This window comes from Lemur catta, chromosome 4, assembly GCF_020740605.2.
Source record: "Lemur catta isolate mLemCat1 chromosome 4, mLemCat1.pri, whole genome shotgun sequence".
NCBI classification, from domain to species: domain Eukaryota; kingdom Metazoa; phylum Chordata; class Mammalia; order Primates; family Lemuridae; genus Lemur; species Lemur catta.
In genome coordinates this window covers 29,536,414-29,564,091 of record NC_059131.1, presented here as the reverse complement: position 1 = coordinate 29,564,091, position 27,678 = coordinate 29,536,414, and the positions used below count along the sequence as shown (strand labels likewise).

The 27,678-nt window shown below is 39.7% G+C and overlaps 1 protein-coding gene across 10 annotated transcripts in view; it reads left to right on the top strand.

The window, feature by feature from the left end:
- The window catches only part of SLC8A1 (solute carrier family 8 member A1), a 367,481-nt gene that overhangs the window by 308,947 nt on the left and 30,856 nt on the right, over window positions 1-27,678 (top strand). For all 10 annotated transcript variants that reach the window (XM_045549470.1, XM_045549463.1, XM_045549462.1 and 7 more), the window contains 2 exons: window positions 6,318-6,448; window positions 10,442-10,541. In XM_045549470.1, coding sequence (XP_045405426.1) covers window positions 6,318-6,448; window positions 10,442-10,541 — 231 coding nt within the window. The remainder of the gene's footprint in view (window positions 1-6,317; window positions 6,449-10,441; window positions 10,542-27,678) is intronic.

Sequence of the window (27,678 nt, the reverse complement as noted above, 5' to 3'; positions counted from 1 at the left end):
CAGCTGGGGGTGTGGTGGATTGCAACACAACACAACCACATCAGGGCAGAACAGGAGGCATTGTGGAGGGAGGGGATTGCATGGACTTAAAGAGAAAATTGATCCAATGGCTTCCCCCTCTCGAGTTTCAATACATTCCAGATTTCTTGCAAATGTGTCTTCTCACACATGAGTTTTTCATCCCAAGTATAATGAAGTTTCTTTAAAAGCTGAGCTATATTTCTTCCCAGAGCCTGCCTGTCCTGCCTCCAGGCAACATGGTATCAACTAGATATGTACAGGTGATTATACATTTCTGGGGTTTCTCCATAGGGGAATTAAAGGAACATTGTCAGGGTGACTAGAGGATTACACAACTATCCCAGATCTAGTATAGGTCTAGAGCCTGCTGTCATCTGATGGCACTAAATCTCTGGATGAGGACAGGGATATTTGCTCTTTAATCTTCACTATCACCCACCCCTGGCCATGGCAGGAGAAAACACTCTGCCTGACCCAGTAAGACTTTCCTCATCCTCACATCCCACACCCCTGTTCAATAATCATGACACCCTGCCCCAACTATAGAGTTGTTCCAGAATATTCCTCATGGAAATAAAAGTACCAGTTTCCTTAGGCTCCAATCAGAGAGGCCATCCAGGTGCAGGGATCTCTGCTTTCAGACTTGTCAGCACAGTTCTGAGTGAAGGATTAAAAGAATCTTGAGCAAATTATCCCACAGCTGGCCATGTACCCTTTTCCAAATTCTACATGGTTCGTTGAGATTAAAAATTGTGACCACATTAAAGAATACCAACAGGAGCTCCTCAGATACAGATCTCAATAATGAGATCGCCCCTGTGGGTTGTGTTGTTTTCTGATAGGGATTCCCACTCTCAGCCCTTCATCTCTCACGGTGAGGCCGCTTTAAAATGCAGCTTGAACCAGAATGCATTAGAAGCAGCTTTTTCAAAATTCTATTTTTCCCAGACTCCAGGTACCTGTTAGCTTTTATCATTTGTTGCTGTTTGCAAAATCAATTACTCAGGAGAAGAGTGATTCCCCACTAGGGATTTTATTGCAGGATTGTTTTATGTCCTGTCAATATTGATTTTAACAGTGGCTGTTAATTATATAGCATTTGATCTTTAAATTGTTTTGGTTGGTTAAGACTCTGATGTTATGTAATTTATTTCTAACTTCTCAATAAAATATGGCAAGTTTTAAAAGTATTCATATATACACACACATAGAGAGAGAAAATTAATTTTCTCCCTCTGAGAAACAAAACTAAAACAACAGCATGTTGTCACTCTGCGTAAGTAAGGAAACAAAACTGACCTCAACCATAGTAAAATGACCTATGTTTGATGCAATGCTCACAGTGAAAAGGAAACAAACATAGAAAATGATCAAAATTTTAAAAATGCTGTTAAACCATTTCCCTATTCAGTAAAAGGTATCTAAAGATAGGACACTTTAAAAAAAAATAGACTCAGCTCTCATTTTTGCCAGTGTCAAAAATCTAGACTGCAAATGCTAATTTGTCAGTATCATTGTAGAACAATAATAGGATCTGTCCAGCTGTTATCTCTCAGTCACATATAAGTTCATGATACTTATAAAGTAAAAATAGCGCTGCCCCTTCCATGACTCTGTGCCATTGTACTTTGACTTCTCTCAGCCTGGAATGCACTTACTCACCCCACCACCTTCTAGCCATCCTTACCATCACCTTCACCTGGTGAACTTTTATACATTCTTCAAGGCCAATTTCAAATAGCTGCTCTTTCCTGAAGCCTTCTCTGACTCGCTCACGCAGAGTGAGTTGTTCCCCCCACCCTGGTCCCTCATTCCTTACTATGTTGTACTAGAAGTTGTCCGTCTAAATGCCTCTCTTCCCATTAGACTGTGAGCTCCTGCTGGAAGGCAGAGGGTGGCAGGAGAGGTCTATGACTCTGCTGACATGGTGTAAACATGTGCTCAGTAAATACAGGGTCCTTTTCTATAGATAGAGCAAATAAGAGGCTTTGCTAACAATGAGTTCAAGAGTCACACAACAAATAACAAGCACCTACTGTTACATTCCATACCTTGTAACAGGCCCTGGGAGATACCAGGGTCATTCCAAGTGCAAGGAGACATACTATTCTATTAATATCTCAGCAAGTTTACATGCTGGACATTAGTATGTCAAGGTAATTTATTAAAAATAAAAACAGAATATGAGAGTATCCATGTTCAATACACACAACGAATATTAAGGAATTAATTTAAGATTAGAGTGGTAGTTCCTAAATCCCTAATCATCTACCAGGAGATATTTCATGCAAGAAGAGGTAAGGTTTTGAAAGATAAGTAGAATTTACACAGATGTTGATAGCAGAGCTTTTCCAGGTAGATAGACAATGGGATAAAAGTGTGCTATTAAGAAATCCAAGTCAGTTTCAAACAAGAGTGTAGCAAGTGTTAGAAACAAGGTACCTCACTTTTATTTATGTTAGTATGAAATCTATTAAGACAGTATTTCCTTAATTTTTGTCATTCACATACCTTTACAATTTTTGCTTTGATTGTATATTATTCACTTAATATAATTTTTTTAATTGCCTCATGTTTTGACTCACTAAATTTATTTTTAAAAGAAAACTTTAAGTCACTAACACAAGGAAAACTAGTACCATTTGTCATAAATAGAAAGTATGATTTATTAGGTCATTAAATATGAAATGTCCGATTTCAAATCAAAAGTTTATAATAATAAACTTATTATATCTCAGATAAGAAGCAGTACAATTAATCAAAGTATGCACCTAAACTATTGACAGTTTTGCCATCTTAATGGTAGCTTGTTTACACCAGTAGCAAAGAAGCCTGGAGAGCAAGTGGCAATGAAATCAGAAAGGCATTTTCCATAGCTTGTTGAGAATTGAATATTTTTCCTTGAAAGAAGTGGTCCAAAGCCTGGAAGAAGTGATAGTCAATTGGTGCAAGGTCTGGCGAATACGGTAGATGACAGAGAGTTTCCAAGTCCAGCCTCTATAGTTTGAGCAGCATTGTTTGTGTGACATGTGGTCAAGTGTTATCTTGCAAGAGGATTGACCTGTCTCTATTGATCAATCTCACTGCTTACTGGCAAGCATCCTAATCATTTCATCCAGTTGGTTGCAGTAGACATCCGCTGTAATCAACTGACCAGGTTTCATGAAGCTGCAGTGGATAATACCAGCACTGGACCACCAGACAGACACAATGAGCTTTTTTTTTGATGAATATTCGATTTTGGACTGTGCTTCGGCACTTCATCTTTATCCAGTCATTGTGCTGAACCCTTGCAATTGTCAAAAAGAAGCCATTTTTCATCACATGTAACAGTATGTTGTGGAAATGGTTCTCCTTTATGTCATGACAGCAAAGAAAGGCAAGCTTCGAGATGATTTCTCTTCTGATGCTCCTTTAATTTATGCAGAAGACATCTATCCAGCTTCTTGCTGATTTGTTTCACATGGTCCAATACTGTTGGAACAGTAATGTCAAACCTTGCTGCTAATTCATCCATAGGTTGAGATGGATCCACTTCCACTACAGCTTTCAGCTCATCATTATCCATCTTGGTCTAACGTCACCCACATTGCTCATTTTCAAGATTAAAATCACCAGAATGGAACTTCTCAAACCATCAACATACTGTGCATTCAGTAGCCACATTCTTCCCAAACACTTTGTTGATATTTCAAGCTGTCTGCGCTGCATTTGTTCCACAACAGAACTCATATTCAAAAATAACATAAATTTTTGACTTATCAATGGTTTCACAAAAATTGCTCTAAAAATCTCTGAAAGATAATAACAAGCCAAAGTACGTTTTTGAAAGAATGAGGATGGACCTTCACAATAAAAATAAAACAAGAAATGTCAAAGTGGTATATCAGAGATACCAACTGTCAAACTTAGTACTTAAGGAAAACAGACATTTCATACTTAATAACCTTAATAAAAATTTTTAATGGAAAAAATGCTATTAAATTCTAGCTAGATACTGTCAAATGCTCTATGCCTAAGAACTATATTCTCTGTCTTAAAATAGTAGAAACCCAAATATTAAGAAGTAGGCAAAGATATAATAGCACCAAATTAAGTATTTCTTCTTGATCAGGACTGAAGGATTATTGAAAAAGAATCTTTTTATTTACTGTATGACTTAATTTCATTTACTACCATTTCCATTTATTTAATATCATGTTCCAAACCAATTTCATTTTGTGAAATGCTGCACTAAACAATGCTACCACATCACCTTTCTTTCATAATTTATCTATTTTTCTACCTAAATTGCCTTGTATCCCATTAAAAGTAACTTACTGTTTATAAGTAAACTACAGAAAAGAGGGCCATGATAAATATTCTCTGCCAATGGCTTTACAATTCAAATAGATATCCAAATTATAATATTTCTTATTCTGGGAAAATAATTCTTAAATGATGCAAGTCTTCAAGACATCCATGGTCAGCCGAAGTTTTGAACAAAGACACTAATGTCACCTGCTGCTATGAAAACTACCAAAAACATTATCCTGGGTTCAAGGATCAGAAAGCAGTGGTCATCAAAATTTTATTGATATGAGCACTGGATACATTGGACTTCATGTGTCTCAGCCAACGCCTTGACTAGACACATAATTTTTCAAGGACAAATCTTAGAGACCCCAACCAGAAACCTTTGCCTTCCTTTGGGTCATAACTTCCCAATCCTACTATTAAAAACATTACCACTTTTACAGTTAAAATTTATCTCTTTGTCCCTCTCCTTTGCCTCTGCTAACATTCAGTAGCTTCTGACCTGTCCAAAATCACTAAGTCTTCATCTAATTTCTTCGGTGCCCTGTAATCACTGGAGATAGAAAAGCAAATTTTAAAATAGCCTTTGAGGAAGACACTATTAAATGTGTACTAAAGAATTAATCGATATGCTACATTCTGCTTTTTCCTGTTTTTGGTTTTGACACTTAGTATATAAAAGGCTGGCAGTGCCTCTAACCTATCTGCTCCCTGCCCTGGAAGTGAACAACTGGGCTGGGAACCATTCTCTGCAACAATTGCTAAAGCAACAAATGGAGCCATCACAGCAGGGTTCCTCAGTGGAGGGGAAGCCATGGGTCTTTGGAGGGAATGGGAGGTGTGGACTTCTGCAGAAGCTGATGTCTAAAATGCAAAAGGCAGGAAGCCTGGGCAAGAAATCCCTCTGTTTTGGATGTCTCCACAGTCAACAGACTCCTGTTGCAGGCATTTGTCTGGAAGTCCTAGAGGTGAGGGCATCAGGGCTGAGGTCTTTCCATGTCACCCATACTGTTTCCCTGGAGACGACATTCATTCCACTTGGCTCTGAGAGGAAATAGCCTGTGTTGTTCCAGCATCCTGGGCCTGAAGGATAAGAACAATTACAGGACTAGCATTTGTCCTTATGTGCATGGCCTTTTCAGTCTGGGATTTGTCCCAGTGACCTTCACACAGAGAGAGCCAACTGTGAGCTTCCCCTCATTAATGGACTCTTGGATCCATTAACATTTTCTCAGCACCCACTAGCATCTCCTGGAGTGTGAGCTACATAGTGGTTCTGGAAATAATCAGGCTCACATGGTGAGTGAGTATTAACTCCCTAGCGGACTCACCCTCGCCCTCCCTGTTTACTTTAAGATTAACATGGTCAAGGTTTTCCGAACACAATTCAGCTTTGCACCAGAGAGAGGAAGCACTGGAGCCCAGGCATCTTACAAAAATATGGAATGGATGTTTTGCTGCTTAACTTGCAACAGGGGCTCTTGGCAAGTGAGAGACTACGATCAGAATTTCCTGTTCGCATCTCTATAGGCCTGGGGTATTTTCTGTTGTTGCTAGAAAATGGAGAGGAGGAGCCCACACTCTCCCATCCTTCAGGTCACTGTAGCGCTTTTACTTGTGTTTCCCTTGGGTCATGTGCTGAAGGAATGTGTACAAACAGCCAGCTGAGCCAGCGTGAGAGGGACCAGCTGGGTGATTGATTCCCTCAACACAGACAACGTGCAGGCAGAGTCTGTCTCAGTGCTATGTCCCTGTGTGTTACTGTTCCTCAACTGCATGAGCCTAGATTGTGGGGCATCATAGTCACCTGCTGTCACAGTGATATGCTGCACAATATGACAAGTGTCTGTCTAATTCTCCCCTCCAGCCTCTTGATCTCACCCAAGGGACATTTAGTAGGTCATTAGGGCTTCCTTCCTCCTTGGTTTTCTTGTGGTAAGATCCAGGGATTTCCAAGTAAAACAGTACATTCCTCACTCTCTTGCCTTTCCCTTTCACAGACGAATATGATGACAAGCAGCCGCTGACCAGCAAAGAGGAAGAGGAGAGGCGCATTGCAGAAATGGGGCGCCCCATCCTGGGAGAACACACCAAGTTGGAAGTGATCATTGAAGAATCCTATGAATTCAAGGTAGGCTCAACACATTGCCCACTGGGGAGCCAGGCCCACCTTGGGACCAAAACTGTTCATAGTGTTGGCCCAAGCTGTAAGATCCATCTGGAAAGAGAGGTAGATGTAATTTCAGGAACTGGCTTACTAATTGAGAGACCTTTGGAGCCAAATTGGAATTGTAGAGTTAGTAGGGAACAAGCTGGTCCTGTAAACTAAACAGCATCAGAACGAGGGCCTGGCAGGAGGCATCTGTCATTGCACAAGGTCAGAGGTGCCCCAAAGGCAGGTTCTGTCTGAAGGGATAGCAAGGAAAATGGAAAGGTGGATTCCAAGAGATTGTTACGTGTGGAAGAAACCAAGCTCTATTTGAAAAAGCTAACTATTAGAAGCAAAGCATCCACACTGCTGAAAATTAAGAGGCTTTTGTTTTGGAGGAGGGGCTGGTAATCTCTCTCTATGGAACATCCCATTGACAAGTTCTCATTTGTGTTGTCATCCTCTTCATACCTGAGGCCATTTTAGCACAGTCAACATACTGAAGGTATAGTGCCTGCAACCAGAGAGTTTATAGTTGAGCTGATAAAATTGGATTCCCAATTCTCTAGATAATGAAAGTTATTTTTTCAAAAGTTGAATACATGGGCCTTGGGGTGGAGCTTAAGCCTTTGAGATGAAACTTCTGTGGATCCTTAGCTTCCCCTTCTGCCCCTACCCCTGCCCCCATCACTTCTCACTCACACAGTCCTGACATCTGAGAGACAGTTAGCAGAGCCACACCCCAATTCTGCAGTGGGAAATGAAAAAGTGCATCGCTTCTCCTGCTTTCCAGAATTACAAACCCAGAGCACAGTGATGTTTTCCTCACCTGTTTTTTAAAAGCAGACACTGCTCCTGTTTGAAAAACCAGAATGATGATTCCAAAAGGGAGAACCAGGCCACCAACGTAGAAACCTCAGTATTTTATCTGGGTTATTTTTTTTAATAGTGGCCTCTCTTTATTTAGCTGAGTCCATTAATTATTTTTTCAATTTAGTTCACAAATTTAGGTGTCTGATAGGAGACAGGTGGAAAGCAAAATGTCTTTGCAGTTATAGTGGAATTTTAAAAAGATAAAAATGCAATTAAACTTTCCCTTTCTGGCCACTGAGAATCTGTTAACACTTCCTTTGACTCATTCCCATAGAAAGAGAGTGCAGGGATAAACACTGGAACCAAAGCTTTCTAGGGAGATCCTGACATCAGAACCCACCCATCGTATAATATGGAGCCCTGGCTTGTTGCACAGCCATGGCTGGAACATGCACACATTCCCTCTAATTCCAGAAGTATGGGAATATCAGATTGTCCATTCCAGTGGACCAATCTGTCCATCTCTTGTCCAGGTGTGTCCAGCCTCACTCTTCCTCTTTTCATTTGGAATGACAGAGCCTAGTGCCACTTGCTGCAGCAGAGATTCTATGAGTTGGCATTTCCAAAGCAAGGTTCCCCCCCATCCTTCCAAGGGTTCTCAAGGGGAATTGTGTGTTCTTCTTCCTTATGGAATAGTCCATAACCTTCCCCTTCCATGCACCCATGACAGGAAGTGAAATCATGATAACTTCCTTTAGAAGTATTGGTTGAGGTAAGGCAGGGCACACTCTTCCAGGCAGCAACGCTTTCTTGGATCCAAAGCTTTTTCTGATAACCAATCCAATGAGCTAAACCTTTGAAAGCCTCACATTTTTTTTACATAAGTCCAGTTGTTTGGGGTACTTGTCCCCTTAGAATAGCTTCCATAGACTATTTCCTCTCATCTCCTCAAAGATCATCAGTACAGTTACCACTAACAGCTAAAGGACATTTTGAGGGGGTTGTTTCTGAAGTGTCCTCAAGCCTCAGTTTTGATTTCATATTATTTGCCTAAGAAACTTCTTTTTCTAGAACATAGCAGTTTGAAAGAACTTGTTCAAAGCTCCCAAAACTGCATTAGAGACCCAAACTGGGGTGATACCTTACAACGTCCCACTCTGTTTTGCCCACTGAGTTCTCACTTACCATGTCGTGACTGAGGGCATGCTTTACTCACGCCTATTGGTGAGGGTGAGGTTTTACAATCTCTTGAAAATCTAGAGCAGTGAAGAGCTGATCGTTGGCATTTAGGAACCCTCCAGGCAAATATAGACAGGAATGTCTGAGTCTAGATGTCTGAACTTCAGATTCATCCTTATTCACTCCAGGACAGGATCCATATGCAAATTAAGTCCTAGGAAGCACCCTGACTATCCCACAGTCTCCCAGGATTAACATGAACTAGCGTTCAAAATCTACCCTGGGTTTTACACATATATAAATGTTTAGTATATCTTGGAAATTTGTTCTTTCACAGATATTTCTTGAGGAAAGTCTGTGTTCAACCGTTTATCAGTTCAGCTGTTTATCTCCCAGGTGACAGAGTTCTCTGCCTTGGCTTCAGCACAAGAGTTCCCCTTTGGAGAGAGCTGTCCCAAGTTTCCATTACATAAGGGAAAATTGAGGTCATTTCTTGTTACAGTCTACACAGCACTTTGAATTTGTATCAACCAAAATTCTAAGACTGCTTGATGAGATGTAGCTGAGTTGAGAGAGGAAAGACAGATGCGTGTCATGTGCTTCAAGTTATGGTGGCCAAGAACAGTGATTGTTAGAGTTCTTATCAGGGGCACCAGCAGTTCTAGACACAAGGCTAGAAGCTGAAAGGTCACTACCATAAGGACATACAATCCAGCCAAGAATAATGTTGCAAATACAGGGTGAGCCAGTTGGAGATGGGCCCTTTCATGTTTATTATCTTCTCAATGTTTCGAGTCAGTTCCAATGACTCTTCTTGAGCTAACATGGTTGATATTATGATTTGGCTTTGGCCTTTCCTACAAGCCCCTTAAATCGCAGTTTCCTTACTCCAGTTAGCTGATAACATACTCCCTCTCAAACTACAGTCAATTTAGGTACACTGCGTTAAACATGTACAGATTTTAACCTAAGACAAATAATACATGTTTTCTGCCTCTTTACAATGAGTGGAAGTTCGAGGATGCTCTGACAGTAAGTGTGGATGTTTGGTAGACTAGTCGGTGTGGTAGTTTCTCTGGGAGGAGCAGCCTCAATGCTGTGGAAATTATCCCTTTTCCTGTAGTTGCCCTGATTGGTGGTAGCGCTTTGGGTGCATCTGCTTGCTTAGTATTCTTGTGAATGCTTGGCCGCTCCTATTGTTACATTAACTGAATTTAGAAAACTAGAGAGTGCTAATTGCACAAAACAAAGTGCTTTAAAAGTTCTAAAGAAAAAGAAGGGGTATGCAGCACAGTGCCAGTAAAGCAGGGGAAATGCAGGGCAAGGTAAATTGCAATGTGCCCTATATCATAAGAATTAACCTTGTCTTGTCTTGTCTATACTTCTTTGCAACACAAGTAGGGTGAGAGTGGAATTCTCTAACAGCCACCAGGCTGACCAAATGAGTAGCCAAAGAAAAGTCCATTTATTGATGGTCTTGCAGCAAGCAACCTTTAGACTCTGCTGTCTGGCTGTATTTCATTGATAAACAAAAACCCAAAATAACAGTTTTTGGTTTCATAATCTGTCTGTTACTTCGGGCTATTCACAGGTAGTGCTGAGCAGAACATATATTAATTCACTTGCAGACAGCACGCTATAGATGAAGTCAGTAGAGAAGCAAGCTGGGACAGCATTCAAGGAGAATGGATGGGCTTTTGCAACATCTGCTATTCTAAACACAGAGGCTATTCTTCATTGGCTGTTAGTCAGTGAAGGAGGCTTGTATTTGCTACAAAGAAGTTTCCATTTCAAAATGTTTCCAACTAAGAACCATGCTTGTTTGCATAATCATAACAGTGTTTGATGTCAATACTGTTGTTCTGAGCCTAACATCTGCTACCCTTTATATAACTCTGGGGTTTCAAAATCAACACTCTCTTAGATTTCCTGAGGCCTTAAAAAACCCAGCAGTTATTGTATTATTCTTTTCAACCCTTCTAGAGTACCGTGGACAAACTCATTAAAAAGACAAACCTGGCCCTCGTGGTTGGGACCAACAGCTGGAGAGAACAGTTCATTGAAGCTATCACTGTCAGCGCGGGTGAGTGTCTTTCTCAGCATGTCACAAACTAAAATGGCCCAAATCTGAGCTGAGTTTTCCTACTGTGAATACTTGGTCTGTGGCAAAGCACCAAAGGGCTTCCATGCTAAAATTAAAAGAGAAATAAATGCATTTAGTGCATGTTTGCACATTTTGGAGACTAAATTAGACATCTAAGTGAAGCAAATGTCTTCAAACGTGACATTTTTCTCCACCTATATTGCATCTTTCTCTCTGGAAATAAGATAAATCTAGAGCCTTTTGTGTCTCTAATTCACTGATAGCCAATCATGAGGCTTTGTCTGGAAAAATCCCTGAAAGCAGCACAAAGTGGACAAGGGAAGGTCAGGAAGAAAGCAGCAAAATCACAGGTGGGAAAGGAAGCCATCAAGGCATTTTACCACTACCATCTGCATCATTTTATACTCTCTTCAACAACATTTAACAAATAAGTGGTTGCACTGGCTCTAGAAATGGAAATAGAATCACATTCTGTTTCTTCCTATACAAGCGAAATGTAGAGTTTTATTTAGGAAAACCCTACAAAATGAAGTGTTTTTCAAACTCAAGGAGTCACAAACCTGAGGAAATTAAATACAGAAAGAAGTATCCCTTTCCTGTATTGTCAAACCTTGTCCATTCTCTGTCTGATTGTATAAAGACAGAGGAAAGTCCCTCTTAAAAATTCATGAAAGCAACACTATCCTGGGATTGTTTTTCCCAGTTCTTCTGCTCCATCTACACTGGTTCTTTCCCTTGAGAGATCCCTGCAGGCTCACCGTCTACAGTTACAGCTAATGCACAAAGCTAGAGTTTTCTAAATATGTAGTGATTCCCAAGCTGTAAAATATGGAAACAGCGTCACTAGCAGTTGGACCGTGACTTCTAACACAACTCCCTCTTTCCAATCTGCCACAGGATAATTTGACAGATCTCCCAGGTTCTGTGAGAGCAGAGGGTGGTAAAAAATTTTATGCCTGTTTATTGTTAGTGCTGTTTATAATCGTGCTTTAGTTTCTTGCAATTGAGTATACAATGGGATTTTATGAACATTAAATGGTTCCTAACTGCTTAAGAGAGTGGATTTGGAATTTGCACTTAAGCTGCAGTGGGGGAGTGGGAAACTCCCTCTTTATGGCTTATATTTTTCTATAAATCTAAGATTAGCATCTGAGGCATGAGCTCTACTCCCTCTTTACAGAGAGAAGAACTAAACAGACAAAAAATGCCTCAAATAGGAAACTGCTGACGAGGCCAATCATAGAAAACATTAAAAGTGAACAAACTGTTTTATGGGCTTTGAGATATCAGAATTGAAATGTTAAAAGCAACATAAGCCTTACAGTGAACCATTCCTAATGGTTTCCAGGTTTTCTTTAGCTGCGGATATATGGCCATTAGTGTAATGGTCATGGGCTGGTCATCATTCATTCATTTTTCTATATGTCAATCATTGTTCTTGTTGCAAAGTAAATCACAGTGAATGAAACAAATACCCCTGCCCAAGTGGGGCTTACAGTCTAGTGGAGGACACAGCAAATAAGACAAATGAATTAAAATAAAGTGTATATATGGTGGTGAGCTTGTCATGGAAAAAATTTAGCTATGGAGGGAGACAGGAAGTGTATATAGGGGCTGCAATTTCAGATAGATGGCCGGGAAGACCCCATCAATAGACACACTAAGGCCAAATTTGCTTTTCTAGCAGTGGAATGGCTTTGTATTCATTCATTCACGTTTTTATAACTCTCAAGGACCATGGAAATAATTTTTGACCAGTCTGTAACAGTGGAAAAGAGCCGCTTTAAACAATGAGTGAAATTCTGCTTCCCACGAGGCCAAAGTCATGTTATTTGATTCTGGTCAGAATAGGAATACAGAGAAACAATTACAAAGATGTTAATACTGCCTTTCTTGAAAAAGATAGATTTTAGTTTGCAAACACTTTCATATATTGTGTTGAATTAAATCCTCCTTTTCTGTTATGATTGTTCTTACCTTCTTGAAAAAGTATCTGAGTCTCAGAGAGGCAACTTGACTTTGGAGCGTAGCTCAGAGCCCTAATCTACTGAATACTATAGTCCAGTGTGCTCCCCGCTGCTCTTACAAGAAAGAGAAATTTCAAAGGGAGGAAAATTGCTCCCCACCTCTGCCTCATGGACGGAGTGACTGGCCTTGTCATGATTCCTGGTGCCATCGTGTCATCATTTCATGATGGACCTAACTCCTGCCTAAATCTTGTGAAGAACTGTTAATAAATGAGATACACAACCTCTCAAATGTTCTTATTTGTCACGCAATATATCGTGCTTTATGTTTCTAAATGGCTGCTTGGGAATAAGGCACAGTTGCAGGCTGCTGGGTAAATTGACCTTATTTACAATTCTGAGAGACAACATATCAGAAAAGTAGACCCATGTTTTAAAGGCACCAAATTTACTAAATTATGTGAAAGACAGTTTTAAAAGACCAGTATTTGTCATTATGATTAAATGTAAGTGTCTAAAGAATGTTAGCATTCTTAGGTTGTTACATGGACAATAAAATTTGTAAAGCAGCATTTATTGAAGACAGGATTTCATTGGATTTTAAAATTTCATGGCTAAATGCTTGAAGATCAGAAAGATTTGCCTTATTAAAAATATTAAATTTTTTTTAAGGGCACTACTGAGAGGTTTTTTTTTTATTTGCTCTGCAATTTTCCGCGCAATATTGATTCTGTATATCCTGCTAAACAAAAATAATAATTTTGTAAATAGGACTTTGTTTCTCTTTCTCACTAACTAGTTTCAAGGTTTCAACCCCCTGGCAGTCTTTTTGCTCCTCTGCTTTTTCTGGATTTCATAGCTCAGTACCTTGGCCTCCTATGACCAAATTTTTACAGTTCAATATTTGAAGAATTAAAGTACTTATGAGAATCCAGAGATTAGGAAGGGATTAAACAGTCACATCCCAGTGGTTCTCCTTCTGTTACCTCCTGGGTTGAATACCAGGAGCAGTGGCATGCAGTAGCTAAGTGACTGTCAAAAACTTGCAAGTCATGTCCCGTGCCACCAGGTGCTTGTAGGATGTGTTAGCACATGTGCTTCTAAATGAAGCTAGCATTCGCTGTCTGTCCAGCTTGAATTTTCCCCAGCTCCTTCTTCTTCTGAGTATCTCCAATGGGGCAGGATGGTGGATTGACATTAAGAAGTTGTGTGCCAGGTGGAATACAAAGGAAAACAGAGAAGCAGGCAAACATTGGCCAGATACAGAGAACCAGGATGCCAGTGCCAATTCCACAGCCGCCATATTGTTCATCACGATAGCCTTGGGCCGAGGGAGGTGAAGGAGAGAGTAATTGCAAGGCTGGCTCTGGAGACAGATGTGAGTTTGTGTCCTAGCTCTACAGATATTCCCTGGGTGACTCTGGGCAGATTATTACACCTTCAGAGCTCAGTTGCTCATATGTAAAGTGGAGATAACTGTGCTTCACTGATGGAGTTGCTGTAAGGATTAATTAAAACAATGTATGTGTTCATAAGGACCATCTGTACATTTGGATACCAAAATTGGTTGTTTGGGAGTCAAATCTATTGAGATTCTGCACTAAAATATAAACAAATTTTGTGCAGATGCAATTAATTCAATTTAATTACTAAAATGGGTAAGTGAATAAAAACACACCAATTGACCTTTTTCTTTCATAGTGAGTATCACATATGCCATTTTATAAATAAGAATACTGAGATTCAGAAAAACAATGTCATTTGCTTAAGAAGCAAAACTGGTAAGGGGCAGTACCAGGATACAAATCAGCCCAAGATTTTCTCCAGTATGAAGGGTCCGCTTGCTTGCTGTGCCTGGGGCCTGAGTGTGTACAGACAGACACACACACACACACACATGCACACACAAACACACATGTAGGACATACCTATAGATATGGATACATACAGACACGTGAACATACAGAGGCACATATACAAATACAAACACATATATGGACAGGCACATACACAGACATACAAAGGCACAGACACACAAAACACATGCATACAGAGACATGCACATGCACATTATATGGCATGTATTTTTTTGGATATTTGAGCTGCAGCTTGAAATAGGAAGTTTTTTTCCCCCTTAATATTTAAGTCCCTTCATAGCTTAGTTCATCGTTCCTTGGGGAGGATGACAGGCAATTCCCCAAAGAACAATGTGAAGTGTTTGTTTTCCTAAGTGCATCCATAGGCTTCTCCTGCATACTAATTTGCAACATTCTTTGAAGAAAGTCTACACACTACACTCTCTTTTACAAAATAATTTTAAATACTCAGCACTAAAGAGCTTGCTGAAATTCTTTTACTTTTGATGTAGATAATTCATTTGCGTATCAGACATAGTATCTATTGGCATCTTCATGATGAAAGAACACTCAAGATTGACCATAAAAAGCCTCCTTGTAGTCTTGGTTCTGGCTCTTATCAACTGTATAACCCTGGCAAAGTATTTAACCTTTCTGAATTTTAGTTTCATTATCAATAGAATGAGAAAGTTGGACTATTCTAGCTTTAAGATACCATCCAATAGTGACATTTTGGAGCTCTGGCAATAACCATTATGGTCTTACAGCATCCCTGATGGTATTGTGCTTCATGGCCCACCTGTTCTTGACATGGAAAAACATACCCTGCCGTCGCACCTGGCTTGTCTAAATTAAATATTCAGCACAATAACAGTATATACTCCACATCTATTATCCTACAAGAAAAGAGATGAAAGGATAGTCAAAGTTTAGCCTCAAATGAAACCAAGTAAGATGATGATTTGGAGGTGCCTAATTTTCTTCTTGTTCCATAATTGGAACTCAGAAGTGCTGGTGCAATCTTCTACAGTACAAGGGAAGACATTCGACAAGAGGCCAGGCTGGTGCATCCAGGTGACTAGTCTGTGCTCACTATACTTCACAGTTAATTACAATGAGCCAACTTCAGCTGCATAAAGAAGTGGAGGGCACAGTCACCCGAGCATGCCAAACCAACATGGAGACTAGTTCAGTTTGGGGAGTGCTTCTGTCATCAGTCCCTCATCCATGCATGCTCTGTGGATTAATAAGTATTTGTAACTAAACTGAATTTTTAATATCAAAAACTGTCAACTCACCAGTGCCCCTAGACAATAATTCTCTTGAATAATTGTCAGCCTGAAGACTGATCGACTCCAAAAGTCCTAAACAATAAAAGAGTTTCAAGGGATTGCCATGCAATCTGGTCTAAGCAAGAATCTTTCTAGTATCTCCTCTGCAACTGAGCATCATTACTGTGGGGAAATTCTCATTACTTAATGTGTTAATCCTGGGTCATCTGAAAATCCCATTTAAGCAGTTAAAAATATCCTGCTAGGTCAGGTTTGACACAGCCTCACTGTTGACTGTAAGACAACCGAAAAAGGGAGAGAGTATTAGGAATTTGGGGTCTCATTTTGCCCTGTTTCTTATGTGACTATTGAGATTCTTAATCCTCCTTTGCCTAAAATCATAGGCTGACTGAAGTTCATGAAAAAATATTCTGGTTTCATGAGAAAAAGTAGGCACAATAGCCTTTAAGAAAGTTAGTCAAAGACCTATGTATGAAATCGTGACCCACTTTTTGTTTAAATAGTGTTAGCATTTATTGTCTGTCTACTGCATGACCAGTATTTGTCTGCATTATTTCTGTTCCACACAGATAAACCCTGAGCTGTGTAGGTTTTGTCCTAAGTTTACAGTTGAGGATCCTGAGGCCCAGAGTTGGTATGTAACTTATTTAGGGTCACACATCCAGCGAGTGGCTAGCTGGACTATGAAACCCCTTCTCTGTGAGTCTAACGCCAGTAAGCTTTCAGCTCAACCCTAGATGTACCTCCTACAACTTTAGTTCAGGTCTTAAGCAGTCTCATTTCAAATGAGTTAATTTAGGACAAAAGGAATGAAGTTAACAAGCCTTTTAGTCTCAGTTACACACAGGGAAGTTAAGGGTTTGGAAATTTGTGCACAAGCCTGGGACAGAGGTGCAGAAGGACCAGAAAGAATAGAATCAATCCTAGAAAGTGGGCAGGATCAGTCACTGGATTTCCTAGAAATTTCAGGTTAAATCTCATCATGAAGAACCCAGAGGGACTTCCAAATTGTTGTGTGATCTAGGAATTATGTTTATATCTGCTGCTAGAAATCGTGTCAGGTCTTCTGAAACAAAATGGAATCAATGCCCATCCTTTTATCCAAGCTCCTCCTGGTCTTTCCCTATGACATTATTAGTTATCCAGGTAGGTCTCGTTCATACTTAGAATCACTGGTGTGTTTGAACAAAGAGGAACACAAGTTGCATAGCAATTATTTAAAACTTGAACACGAAATGTGAATAAGACCACTGCCAAGCAACTTAGCTCCTCTTCCTTCTTTCATTATTCAACTGAAATATTCATATTCTTTTAATAGAGAGTTCATATAATAGGTGTGACAAATAAAGTGTTTAAATTTTTTTTAAATTGTATGTTGAAATCTTTAGCTTCTCTGGACATTTGTGTCCAAATGATCAAAGAGCCACCAACTAGTTGTGTGGCTCAAGACAAGTTCTCTAACCTCAACTGTGAGTTGAGAGCATTAGAAAAGATGACCTTGTGAGTTGTCTTTGGGGCATGGAAATACTGAAGCATCCCTGTACCTTTAAGGACCTCTCATTTTAATAAATAAAATGTCAACTTGCTTTCCATCATAATATACTATTTGCAATTTAGCATTTTAGCTTTAATCAGGATGGAATATCTGCCCTAGACTATATAATAGATACAATGTGTAATTACACCAACTTGGCAACAAGTCATTTAAGATACATGATGCTTAAGATACACTGCTTAATGGTCATGTTAAGTAAATTTGGTAGCTGTTCTTACTTGCTTTGAATAGGATATCAGAAAGGAAATCTTTTTTAACTTATTAGAACCCCATTCAAAACCACCCTCACTGGAGTATAATTTAGTTATAATTTTAATGTTTACCTTTAAAGTATAACATTTAAAAAGTATTTTATCTTTTATAAAACCTTAGTTATTATTATTTACAATGTCGCTCACTATACTTTAAAGAAAACGTGATAAATTTCTACTTTAATTTAAAGAAAAGAGGTTTTGTTTCCACAGAAAATTAAGTTTTATCATCTCTACAATTAGAAAATTATAACCGTATAATTCAATGTTTTCTAATTTGCTTTGGCCATCAGCAAGTTTAGTGAATTCTTTTGCCTAAATGTTCAAAATTCACTCAACTCCAGTGTCTAAAAGCATCGTTTATGTCTGCTTTCTTCAGACACTTTTTGTCCTATTTTATCTTAAAATACCTTATGCTCTATTGATAGGTACAGATCTGCTCAAGCCCTGTTAAAAGTAGGAACAATCTAAATTTTAAAAAAAAATTAACAACAGCAAATCTGTTTTGTTCATCACTATTTCTCTAACACCTAAGATAGTGCTTGGCAATGCTAAGTCTGTGTTGAATAAATAATAAATACATTTATGTGTGAATTAATGTTTTCTAATCCATATATAACTGGATTAAAAGCTTGTTTTCACTACGTCATACTGCTGTGTCTGATCTAGAAAAATAATCTATATAAATACATACTCACACACACACATATGCCGTGTTTCAAAAAAGAGTTTGAGACATATGTAATCCCTATATAAAAACCCATACATACACATGAAATGCCGATATGCATATTCATGTATTTACACACATAAAATATATTTATCTGTGTGCATAAATTAGATATGCAAATGCATATTTCACATATTTTATGTCAATCTTCCTAAATGTTCTTACTAGAATTTTTTTACTTTTATTTAGCTGATAATTATGATCCTAAGAGGAAAAGAAGAGGACATGAATAAGAAAGAGGATGAGAATAAATTCCAGAGAGAAACTATTTATAGGAGATATTCTAGGGCCATACCAGTAGATAAGCACAGCAAATCTAGGATATCTATCAATCTTAATATGTCAGTGGTAGCAGGATAAACTGTTGAATCAGGTAACCTTGGCTTCCATTTTCAGAACAAGGAAGGTCAGCTACACAGGGGTGGGAGTACAAGAGGGCAGGAGAAAAAAGCAATTATTTTCTGGCCCCTGGATATGCTTTAGCTGATATTTCTAAAAAGAATATTGGCTTGTTGGGCTGTTTTTCCTCTTAAATTGCTTATTACAAAATCTTGAGGAAAACACTATGTTGAAGGGCTCCAGGATGACTTAGCACGCTTATTTGTAAGCCCGAAGTCATGTCTCTAATGCAGCTTTGGAGAGGCAGCAGCTCAGCTCTGCAAACAATGCGCCATCACTGGATCCAGTAGCTCTTTTGTTGGCACGGGCTGCTGCGATGTGAATACGATTTTAGTTGTTGCTTACAAATCATGCATAAGGCATGGGGGATTTTTCATCCCCCGGCGGGAGCCTTTGTACACTGTTTTCAGTGGGGGAAACATTTCGGCATAATCCAAAGAAGTGGAAAGATGAGAAGACATAGCCACCCCCCAGCACACACGCACACTCCCCATAGGCAGAGAGGAGCCACATAAAAGAGACTTGCAGCATTAATTCTTGCTGTTCACAGCCTGCTCTCTTGATAAAGACCCTGTCATTGCAGCTCCAGCCTCGAAAAGCCACTTGCCTGGACCAACTTTGATACACACACCCCATCCCATGTGTCTCCCCTGCCTTGCTTTTGCCGGTTATGTTGGCAGCGGCTCTGTCCTATGTCCTGTTAGAGCACAGAATCTTGGCACAGAGCTAGGAAGGAGCTTACCGATCAGCTATTCCATCCTCCCCCCTTTTATTTTTGATAAATAAGAACCTAAGACCAGAGATGGGAAGAGTTTCCTCCAAGGTCACACGGAGCCTATTTTAGAACACCATGCAGCACTGATCCCATTTTTATTTTGGAGTTGTAGAACCGGTGCCTTAACCCCCAGACATTCCATGTCTGCCCACTGAAGTTATTTAATGACCAGTCAGCTTCTTGGTGACGTTGGATTAGACAAATCAAAGACTGAAACTTTCCTGGGCCTACCCCTTAGCAGCACTGAATGAGTGAATGGCTTCAGCATTGGCGAATAGTTGTTTTATGTTCACACAGCCTCACAGCAGCCCTGTGCAGTAGATATTCATGAGCCCATTTACGAGAAAGGGGGAAACAGAAGTTGGGATAACACCCTGACCCATGGGTTCTGATTCCCACCCGGGTCAACCCTCTTTCCATCTTGTCACACTTGTGCCCCTGAGAATTAATGCCTGTATGCCACAGGCTTATTTCTGTTCTTCACACTCTTGTGCTCAAGCTGTTTCCTCCATGTCTGGCTTTGTCTCCTCATCAAAGTCTTAGCTCACCTGTCATCTCCCCAGAGGGGTTTCTCAACCCTTCAGTCATCTGACTTCATTGTCTTCATGGCCCATATCAGAACATGAAATTACTATATTTGTTCATATTATTTCTCTTTTAAAATCTCATTTATCTTTTCAATAGCACAAAAGAGTCAGTTATACTAGTGTGACTAACTTAGCTATGCCCATTTTCCATAAGAGAGATTGAGGCACACAGAGAATCTGCAACGTGCCCGAGAACCAGTAAATCTTGGGAGCCTTCTTGTTGTCAGCAAAGGGCCCTGTTCACTGGGATCTCATTAAAAATCCCAACAGAGAGAAAGAAATAGGAGCCAGCAGATGAGGGTGGCCCTGAGTGATTGCAACTACTTTGTATTGTGCAAACCCCAGGTCATTAGAATCTTAGATACTCAACGTGTATAACCACTTTGCCAGCCAGTCCCCATTGTCATTCTCCTCATTTTCAGATGAGGCAAACAGCCACAGGAGAGAGTTATTGTCTTTGCTGAAGGGCCAAAGTCCTTCCTATTAATATTGGCTACCCACAGAGATAGATGTTTGCCACCAAAATGAGGAGAATCCCAATGGGGCCTGAATAAACCACTAATAGGGGATTTGTCCAAAGATTTGTAAAAGAAATCAAATTCTAGGAAGAATAAAGTGGAGCCAGATGTTCATATTCTGAAAGAACAATTCAGTATTTCATATATCTTATATAGAGGCTTAATTTAAGGAGGATAGCTCTCTCCCCGTTACACTTTTCATAAAATAGTGCCAAATAAGCTTAGGTTTTATCTGAATGAATTTTTGCTATGCCAACCACAGAGATTTTTCTCTATGGAAACAAGGGGTCAAGTAATTATCATGAAGTGGTGGAAAGAGTTGTAGATCTCATGAGCAAGTCACTTAAATTCTCTGAGCCTTGGATTCTTCATCTTTAAAATGGAGAAAATAATAGCTTCTTCAGCGAGCTCCCAGGAAAATGACAAATAAGTGAGATGTACACATTTACTCATATACATGAAGGTAACTCTCAGTAAGTGAACTTGAACTCACAGCTCAATCACATAAGGGACTCTCGGGGGTCTTTATGTCCCTCTGCATGTGGGGCAGCCTTTGGTACACATCTACCCTTTTTATAAATTTTAACATTTTCTAGGACAATTGGTATGTTTGTTGAAAATTACGGAGTTATCATTGCCCAAACAGTTGCTTCAAGGCTCAGCTTCCCACACTACAGGAGGCTAATTTAGACACAGCTGCTATTTACAAAGTGCTATCCGAGCCCTCAGGCCAGTCTTAGAACCTGGTGTGCCCACATACTGCCCGCTGTAACTAAACCATCTCCACTAGCAGGAGGCATCTACACTTGCTGAGTATCAGTTTTACTTGATGAAGGGTTATTTCTTAGGTGCTCAAGTCTGCAGGGAATGTTTCTCTGTCTCGGGAGCCTGGAATTCTGTCAATCTTACAATTAATAAAAACTAAGAGAACTCTCTGAATGTCAAGATCCTTACCCTGACATAGAGTTAATTTGAAAAAAAAACAAGTTGGAGAAAAAACACACGTGACTAATTATGTCAAGCTGTAATTATTTAGGAGGACTCAATTCACATAGAAGAATTCTTAAGAGAGAGAGCGGGCAAGCTAAAGCAGTCAATTTTCAGCTTTAAACAGATTCATTTTGTTAATAATCAAACTTGCACGGAGCTAAAACTCCTCAGTGAATCTGTTTTTCATTTTGACAGTGGCTACATTTGCTGAGAAATATTTCTGTCACATTAAATATCCCTTGTGCTGTGTTAACCATCCTAACAAAGTCCGTAATGGCCTAAGCTGGTAAGAATTCTGTTCTTTGTGGATGATTTCATCTAGAGGTTCATTTATCTCAGACAGGATTGAGAGTTATTCACAGAGAGTGAGTTGCCTTCTTGAGTACCTTTCCAATACTGTCACACGTCTCCTGGCCCAAACCCCCCAGGAACTAGCACTGGTCCTATAGGACAGGATGTCCCACAGCTGTCTGTGGCTTGGAAGTAGGGAGTGGGGAAGGTTAATAGGGCCTACGGAGTGTCCTCTCCACCCAAGAACAGGCCACTAGTCCAAGCGACAAATCTGTAGCAATCTGGAACTCAAATTTCATGCACAATGGTATCGATATTCAATGCATTTATCAAGAGAAGGAGAATGAAAATCAGAGACCAGTGGGGTCTCTAGGAGTAAACTACATGTTACTATATGTGAGGGTGCCTAGGTATGGTAGATTCTAGGTGTGGGGTCTCTACACCAATTCCAATCCTCACTAGCTAGTGAAGAAAGACCTCTCAGTATAAGACTAGGCTTTCTCTGAGGCCCTTGGCTGCATGGGGCTAGGGCAGTAAACCAGCCACCAACAGCAGGGCTCATACTATTCCCAAGGACAACTGGCCACAACAAGGGGCTTTGTTAAAATTCAAATACATACTTAAGAAGGATTCAAACAGTTCTTAGAAAAGCTGGTATTATGTCAAAGTACAGATTTTTTTTTAATGACTAAGTTTTACATGGACTAAAAGGAAAGATAGTAAGTAACCACTTCTCTTAAAGAGCCTAACAAGGATGGATGAGAAAGGTCCTCCTTTGGATCCCCAATAATCAACTCTACTAGTGTGGGAAATGGAAGCCATGCCCTAGACATGGATTTGACACAGTGAGTTGTTGTTGATGGGTAGATATAGGAAACCTCAGTGTATGCCCATGTGTAACATGGCTACTGGAAGCCCAATGTGTAACACTAATGCATCCAGAACAAGAAAGGGCAAAGACCTTGCCCACTGCGGGTGAGTTAAGTGCCTCTTGGATTGGTATATTCAGCTCCAAGTGCTGTGTTTTAAAGAACAGGGATGTGGCTAACGTGGAGGGGGCTCAGGGGAGCGTGGCCTGCATGACCAAGGAACTTGGAGCAAGAACTGAGGGTCATGTGGAAAGTAGTCAGCTTCAAACGCCTGAAGGAATGTCTGCGGAGCCAGATTGGACTTACTCCATATGGCCTGGGGATGAGGCCTGGACAAATGAGTGGAACCTAACAGCCTGGGCTGACCACCAGAGCTGCCAAACCTGCCTTGTGGGATCAGGGACACCCTAATAGCTGAGACTCTCACGTGTGGCACAAGTGACCATTTGGCAGAGAAATTTTAAAGGAATTCACATTAAGCAGGAGGCTGAAATTGGCAAGCTTCGAAACACTCCTAAAGCTTTAAGTTCAGGTATTTTCTAATATCCGCTTGTTTCAGTTGATAGAAGCAAATGCCTGCATTTTGTGTGTGTGTGTGTGTATGTGTGTGCTTTGGCAACTCATAGATCTAGAAATTTGAGCAAATTGTGTTTCGAGATATATCTGATAAGGAAGTATTTTTCAATATACTTAAAAGAAAAATTATTGACATTATCTGTTTTGCATCAGAGAATATGTACTTCCTACCAACTAGGTCATGGGGAAATGTTTATTGCACTTCTCCAAAATCCAGAACAAGAGATAGTCGTGTTTGGGAATAAATCTTTGGATTACTAAATTTACTGGCATATAGAAACCATTAAGAGTGGGAAGAGATTATACTAGTTTTCTCGCTAGAGATAAGATACAAGCACATAAAAGTAAAAAGGAAGAGAAAAGAAATTCTAGGTCACTGTTTGAGCAAGACAGTAAAAGCCACTGGGTTTAATTCAGCCCTTATGTGTTAGATGCCCTCCGCCCCACATACACACTCACTAATACATACACATAGCTAGACACAGGTAGAAGAAACTAGGGAACAAAAATTCCTTTATTGAATTCCAGTTCTCAAGTTCCTTTTTTTCTTAAAATGAGCAGAGGTGAATTAGCTGAGTGCTAAGGTTTCTTTCATCTTTTACATTTTATGATACTCTCAGAACCTTTGAAAGCAAAGAGAAATGGAACTAGTATAACGGGAGAGTGGAACTTGATTTGTAATTACTGTATATCAAGTTGCAAAAAAAGTGATGATTATGAAGAAGAATTATATATATATGAATATATATATATTGAAAAAGAGCTCAAATACACAAAGATAATGAAACAGTGGTTACAGTGTTACCACGGGTGGAGGTGGGAGGAGGAAATGGAAAGACATAAGGTCGAAGGATATAAAATAGCAGATTTATGTAGGATGAACAAGTTTAGGGATCTAATGTACAATGAGAGGACTAAAGTTAATAAAATTGTATTATGGCTTTTTGTTAAGTCAATTCTAGCTGTTTCTGTCACAGAAAAAGTAACTGTGTAAGATGATATATATGTTAACTGCTTCACTATAATAACCATTTTAGTATCTATATGTAGGCCATACCATCATGTTGTGAATCTCAAATATGCACAATAAAATTTATTTTAAAACAATTTAAAATTAGGCCAGGTGCAGTGGCTCATGCCTATAATCCCAGCACTTTGGGAGGCTGAGGTTAGGAGGATCAGGCCAGGAGTTCGAGACCAGCCTGAGCAACATAGCAGGATCCCACCTCTTGAAAAAAAAAAAAAATAGCTGGGTGTTGTGGCATGCACCTGCAGTTCCAGGTACTTCAGAGGCTGAGCCAGGAGATCACTTGAGCTCAGGAGTTTAGGGCTGCAGTGAGCTATGATCATGCCACTGCACCGTAGCCCAGGCAACAGAGACTGAGACCCTGTCTCAAAAAAAAAACAAAAATTAAAATTAAAAAAAGATTCCAAAGTGATCACAGCCATGGTGTCTTCCCTTTCCCTGATTGTCCTGTTTCCCGTGTTTACTTGGTCCCCAAAGGCTTCAGAAAGAGCTTATAACTGGCTCTACCAAAAAAAATATTAGATATGAATATATTGATGGTGTGATGATTTATCTTTTCATATTCCTAAAAAAGGCAGCATTGTATCTGTATAGCACCAGGCATTAAAAGAATTCTCAGATTCAAATTTTGAACCAATATGTGGTAGATGCTAAACTCTTCAACCTGCTTCAATAAGGCATCATGTGTAGTGAAACATTCCCTGGGCTGTTAGATCAAATCCCAACTCAGTCACTTAGCAACTGCGTAATTATTTTTAAAAGTCACTTAAATTCTCTGAACTTCAGGTTCTTCATATGCACAATGGGATTAATAATGCCTGCCTTGCAGGGTTATTGTAAGGATGAAATAAGATCAAGTATGTGGAAGAATTTAGCTCAGTGCCTGTCACTTGATAGACACCCCACTATGTTTCCTCCCTCTGTTTCTTTCTTTCTTTTCTTAAAATCAAGCAGTGCAGGGAAACCAGTGATAATGGCCCATTTAAACAGAGTATAAATTCAGTGAAATCAGGATATTCAGGTTGTATTGATTCTCTGCCTTTCCTCTGACAAATAACAATAATGGAATATGGCACATTTGTCTGTAAAGGGGTTTACGGTTTTCTAAAGGACTTTATTTTCTCTTGTGGTCCTCACAACAGCTGTGATGTGGGAGTTAGGAAACTCATTTGACAAGTGAAGGAAGTTTAAGTGTCTTGCTCCAAAACAAATTATCAGAACTGGAAATTGGCTTAAGTCTTCCGACTCAAGTGTCCGTCACACCCCAGCAGCCTCTTTTTCTGGTTCTCAAAGCTCTCCCTGAGGCCAAACCCTGAGCACCTAGGGAGGGATGTAAGAAAACACCTGTTTACTTTATAAGATATGTTACCTGCAGGTGCCAAGCCCAGGGGTTGCCTTTCAGGATCAGTTGCACTGGTGATGCCCTTGTCCTCCTGCTCCAGAGCCGGGGCAGTGCAAGTACTGTCCATCCATAGACAAAGTGATGCTCTCTCTGCTGTCTGCACTTTTAATGATTTACCTCTTTTTTTTTTTTGGTAGTTATATTTAGGAAGTCCAACATGTATCAACAAAGCCATTTAAAAAGCTGTGGGAGAGATTAATCGAATATAGCTTGTTTGTTATATTTCCATTAGTAGAATCCATAAAGCTCAAAAGAAAGATTCTGAGATAAGAAGAATTTACTTGGGATCCTATAAAAGCAAACCCACCAACCTGTCTGTTTCTTTGCTAACACAGAGAAAGGACATGAAAGAATGACGTAGCCTCCAGTAACCCTGGGCGGGCAAACACACAGAACCACAGAACTGGCAGATTACTATTCTTTGTGTCACATAAAAGATCCTCCTAGGATTTTTTTTTTTAATATTCCACCGCTCTTTGCAAGGAGCTGACTTTTAAGTATAGCCCAGCTGGTGATGGATGAACATAATATTTCTTTGTCGTTCCCCAACACAGGGTAATTGTGCAGCATGCATGGCAGTCAGTGGTCATTTTTAATATTTAAATGACATCTGAGTTGGGGATTAAAATTTATAAAGAGCAGTGAGATCCCAGGGAAAAGGATGGAAACCACTTCTAGATTCAAATGCTATGAAACAGATGGGCCTCCCATTCCAAACTTAAGCATTAAATGTTAAGATTCTTTTGTGACGCTGGAAGCCTACAACAAGAGGAATTCTCAATCTCTCTGTCTATCTCTGTCTTTATCTCTCTCTCTCTCTCTCTCTCTCTCTCTCTCTCTTTCTCTCTCTCTCTCTCTTTCTCTCTCTCTCTCTCTCTCTCTCTCTCTCACACACACACACACACACACACACACTTATTTTGCCTTAATTGATCTTGAAGTTAAGTTCAGAGGGCAAGATTAAATTTTGTTTTCAAAAACCTAGAATGTAACCTTAGTTCCCAGCATGTTGACTAAGCAAGTAAATAATGAGGGGGAAGCACAGTAACAATCCTAAGTGAAAGAAAATAATGACAACTGCCATGATAATCATTACCTTGAAATATCCTCAAACACTTTGCAAAGATGATCTAATTATTCCTGTGTATATCTCTCATGGGGAAGGTGTTATTATTTCCAACTTGAAGATAAATATAATACCTACTCTCAATTTATGTGTCATTTCTTCTGAGAAGCTTCATTATTTGTTTTCTTGTTCATCTTCAAAATATGAGATTTAGATACCCCAAATTAAGTAATTTTGTAGAGAATCAGAGGTAGAATAGTCTGTGTTTCTATGAATGATTAATTAAAATGTAATGTTTTCCAAAGTATTTTAATCATATACCCTGTGAAACTGCAAAATGTCCACAGAGAAACTAAAAAGGATCTGATACAAAATAAATATCACTAGAAATACTAGTGCTTTTTCTGAACTTTCCTGAATGCATTCATGGGGAGTGGGTAGGAGAAGAGGCTGGGGAAGAATTAACATGGTTCTCTTCTTCCTCTCTCCTTAAATAAGCCTGGAACATTGCAGCTCTCACATTAAGTTCCACCTGGAGCTAAAGTGTAGAGTAAAAAAGAAGTGGGAAGAAAAGTGAAAGAAGGAAAAAGACATGTATAAGGAAACAAGAAAGAAGGAGATAATGGAAACACTGAGTGGTTGTTCCTCCATTTACATGTCATGACATAGGAGGCCCCCAGAGGGCTGCTGTGTTAGTTTGCTAGGGCAGCCACACTACATACTACAGCCTGGGTGGCTTAAACAGCAGAAATTTATTTTCTCACCATTCTGGAGGCTGGAAGCCCAAGATCAAGGTGTTGACAGGTTTGGTTTCTCCTAAGGCCTCTCTCCTTGACTTGCAAATATCTCTCTTCTCACTGGGTCCTCTCATGGTCTGTCCGCTGTGCACGCACATTCCAGGTGTCTCTCTGTGTGTCCCAATTTCCTCTTTTTATAAGGACACCAGGCATATTGGATTAGGGCTC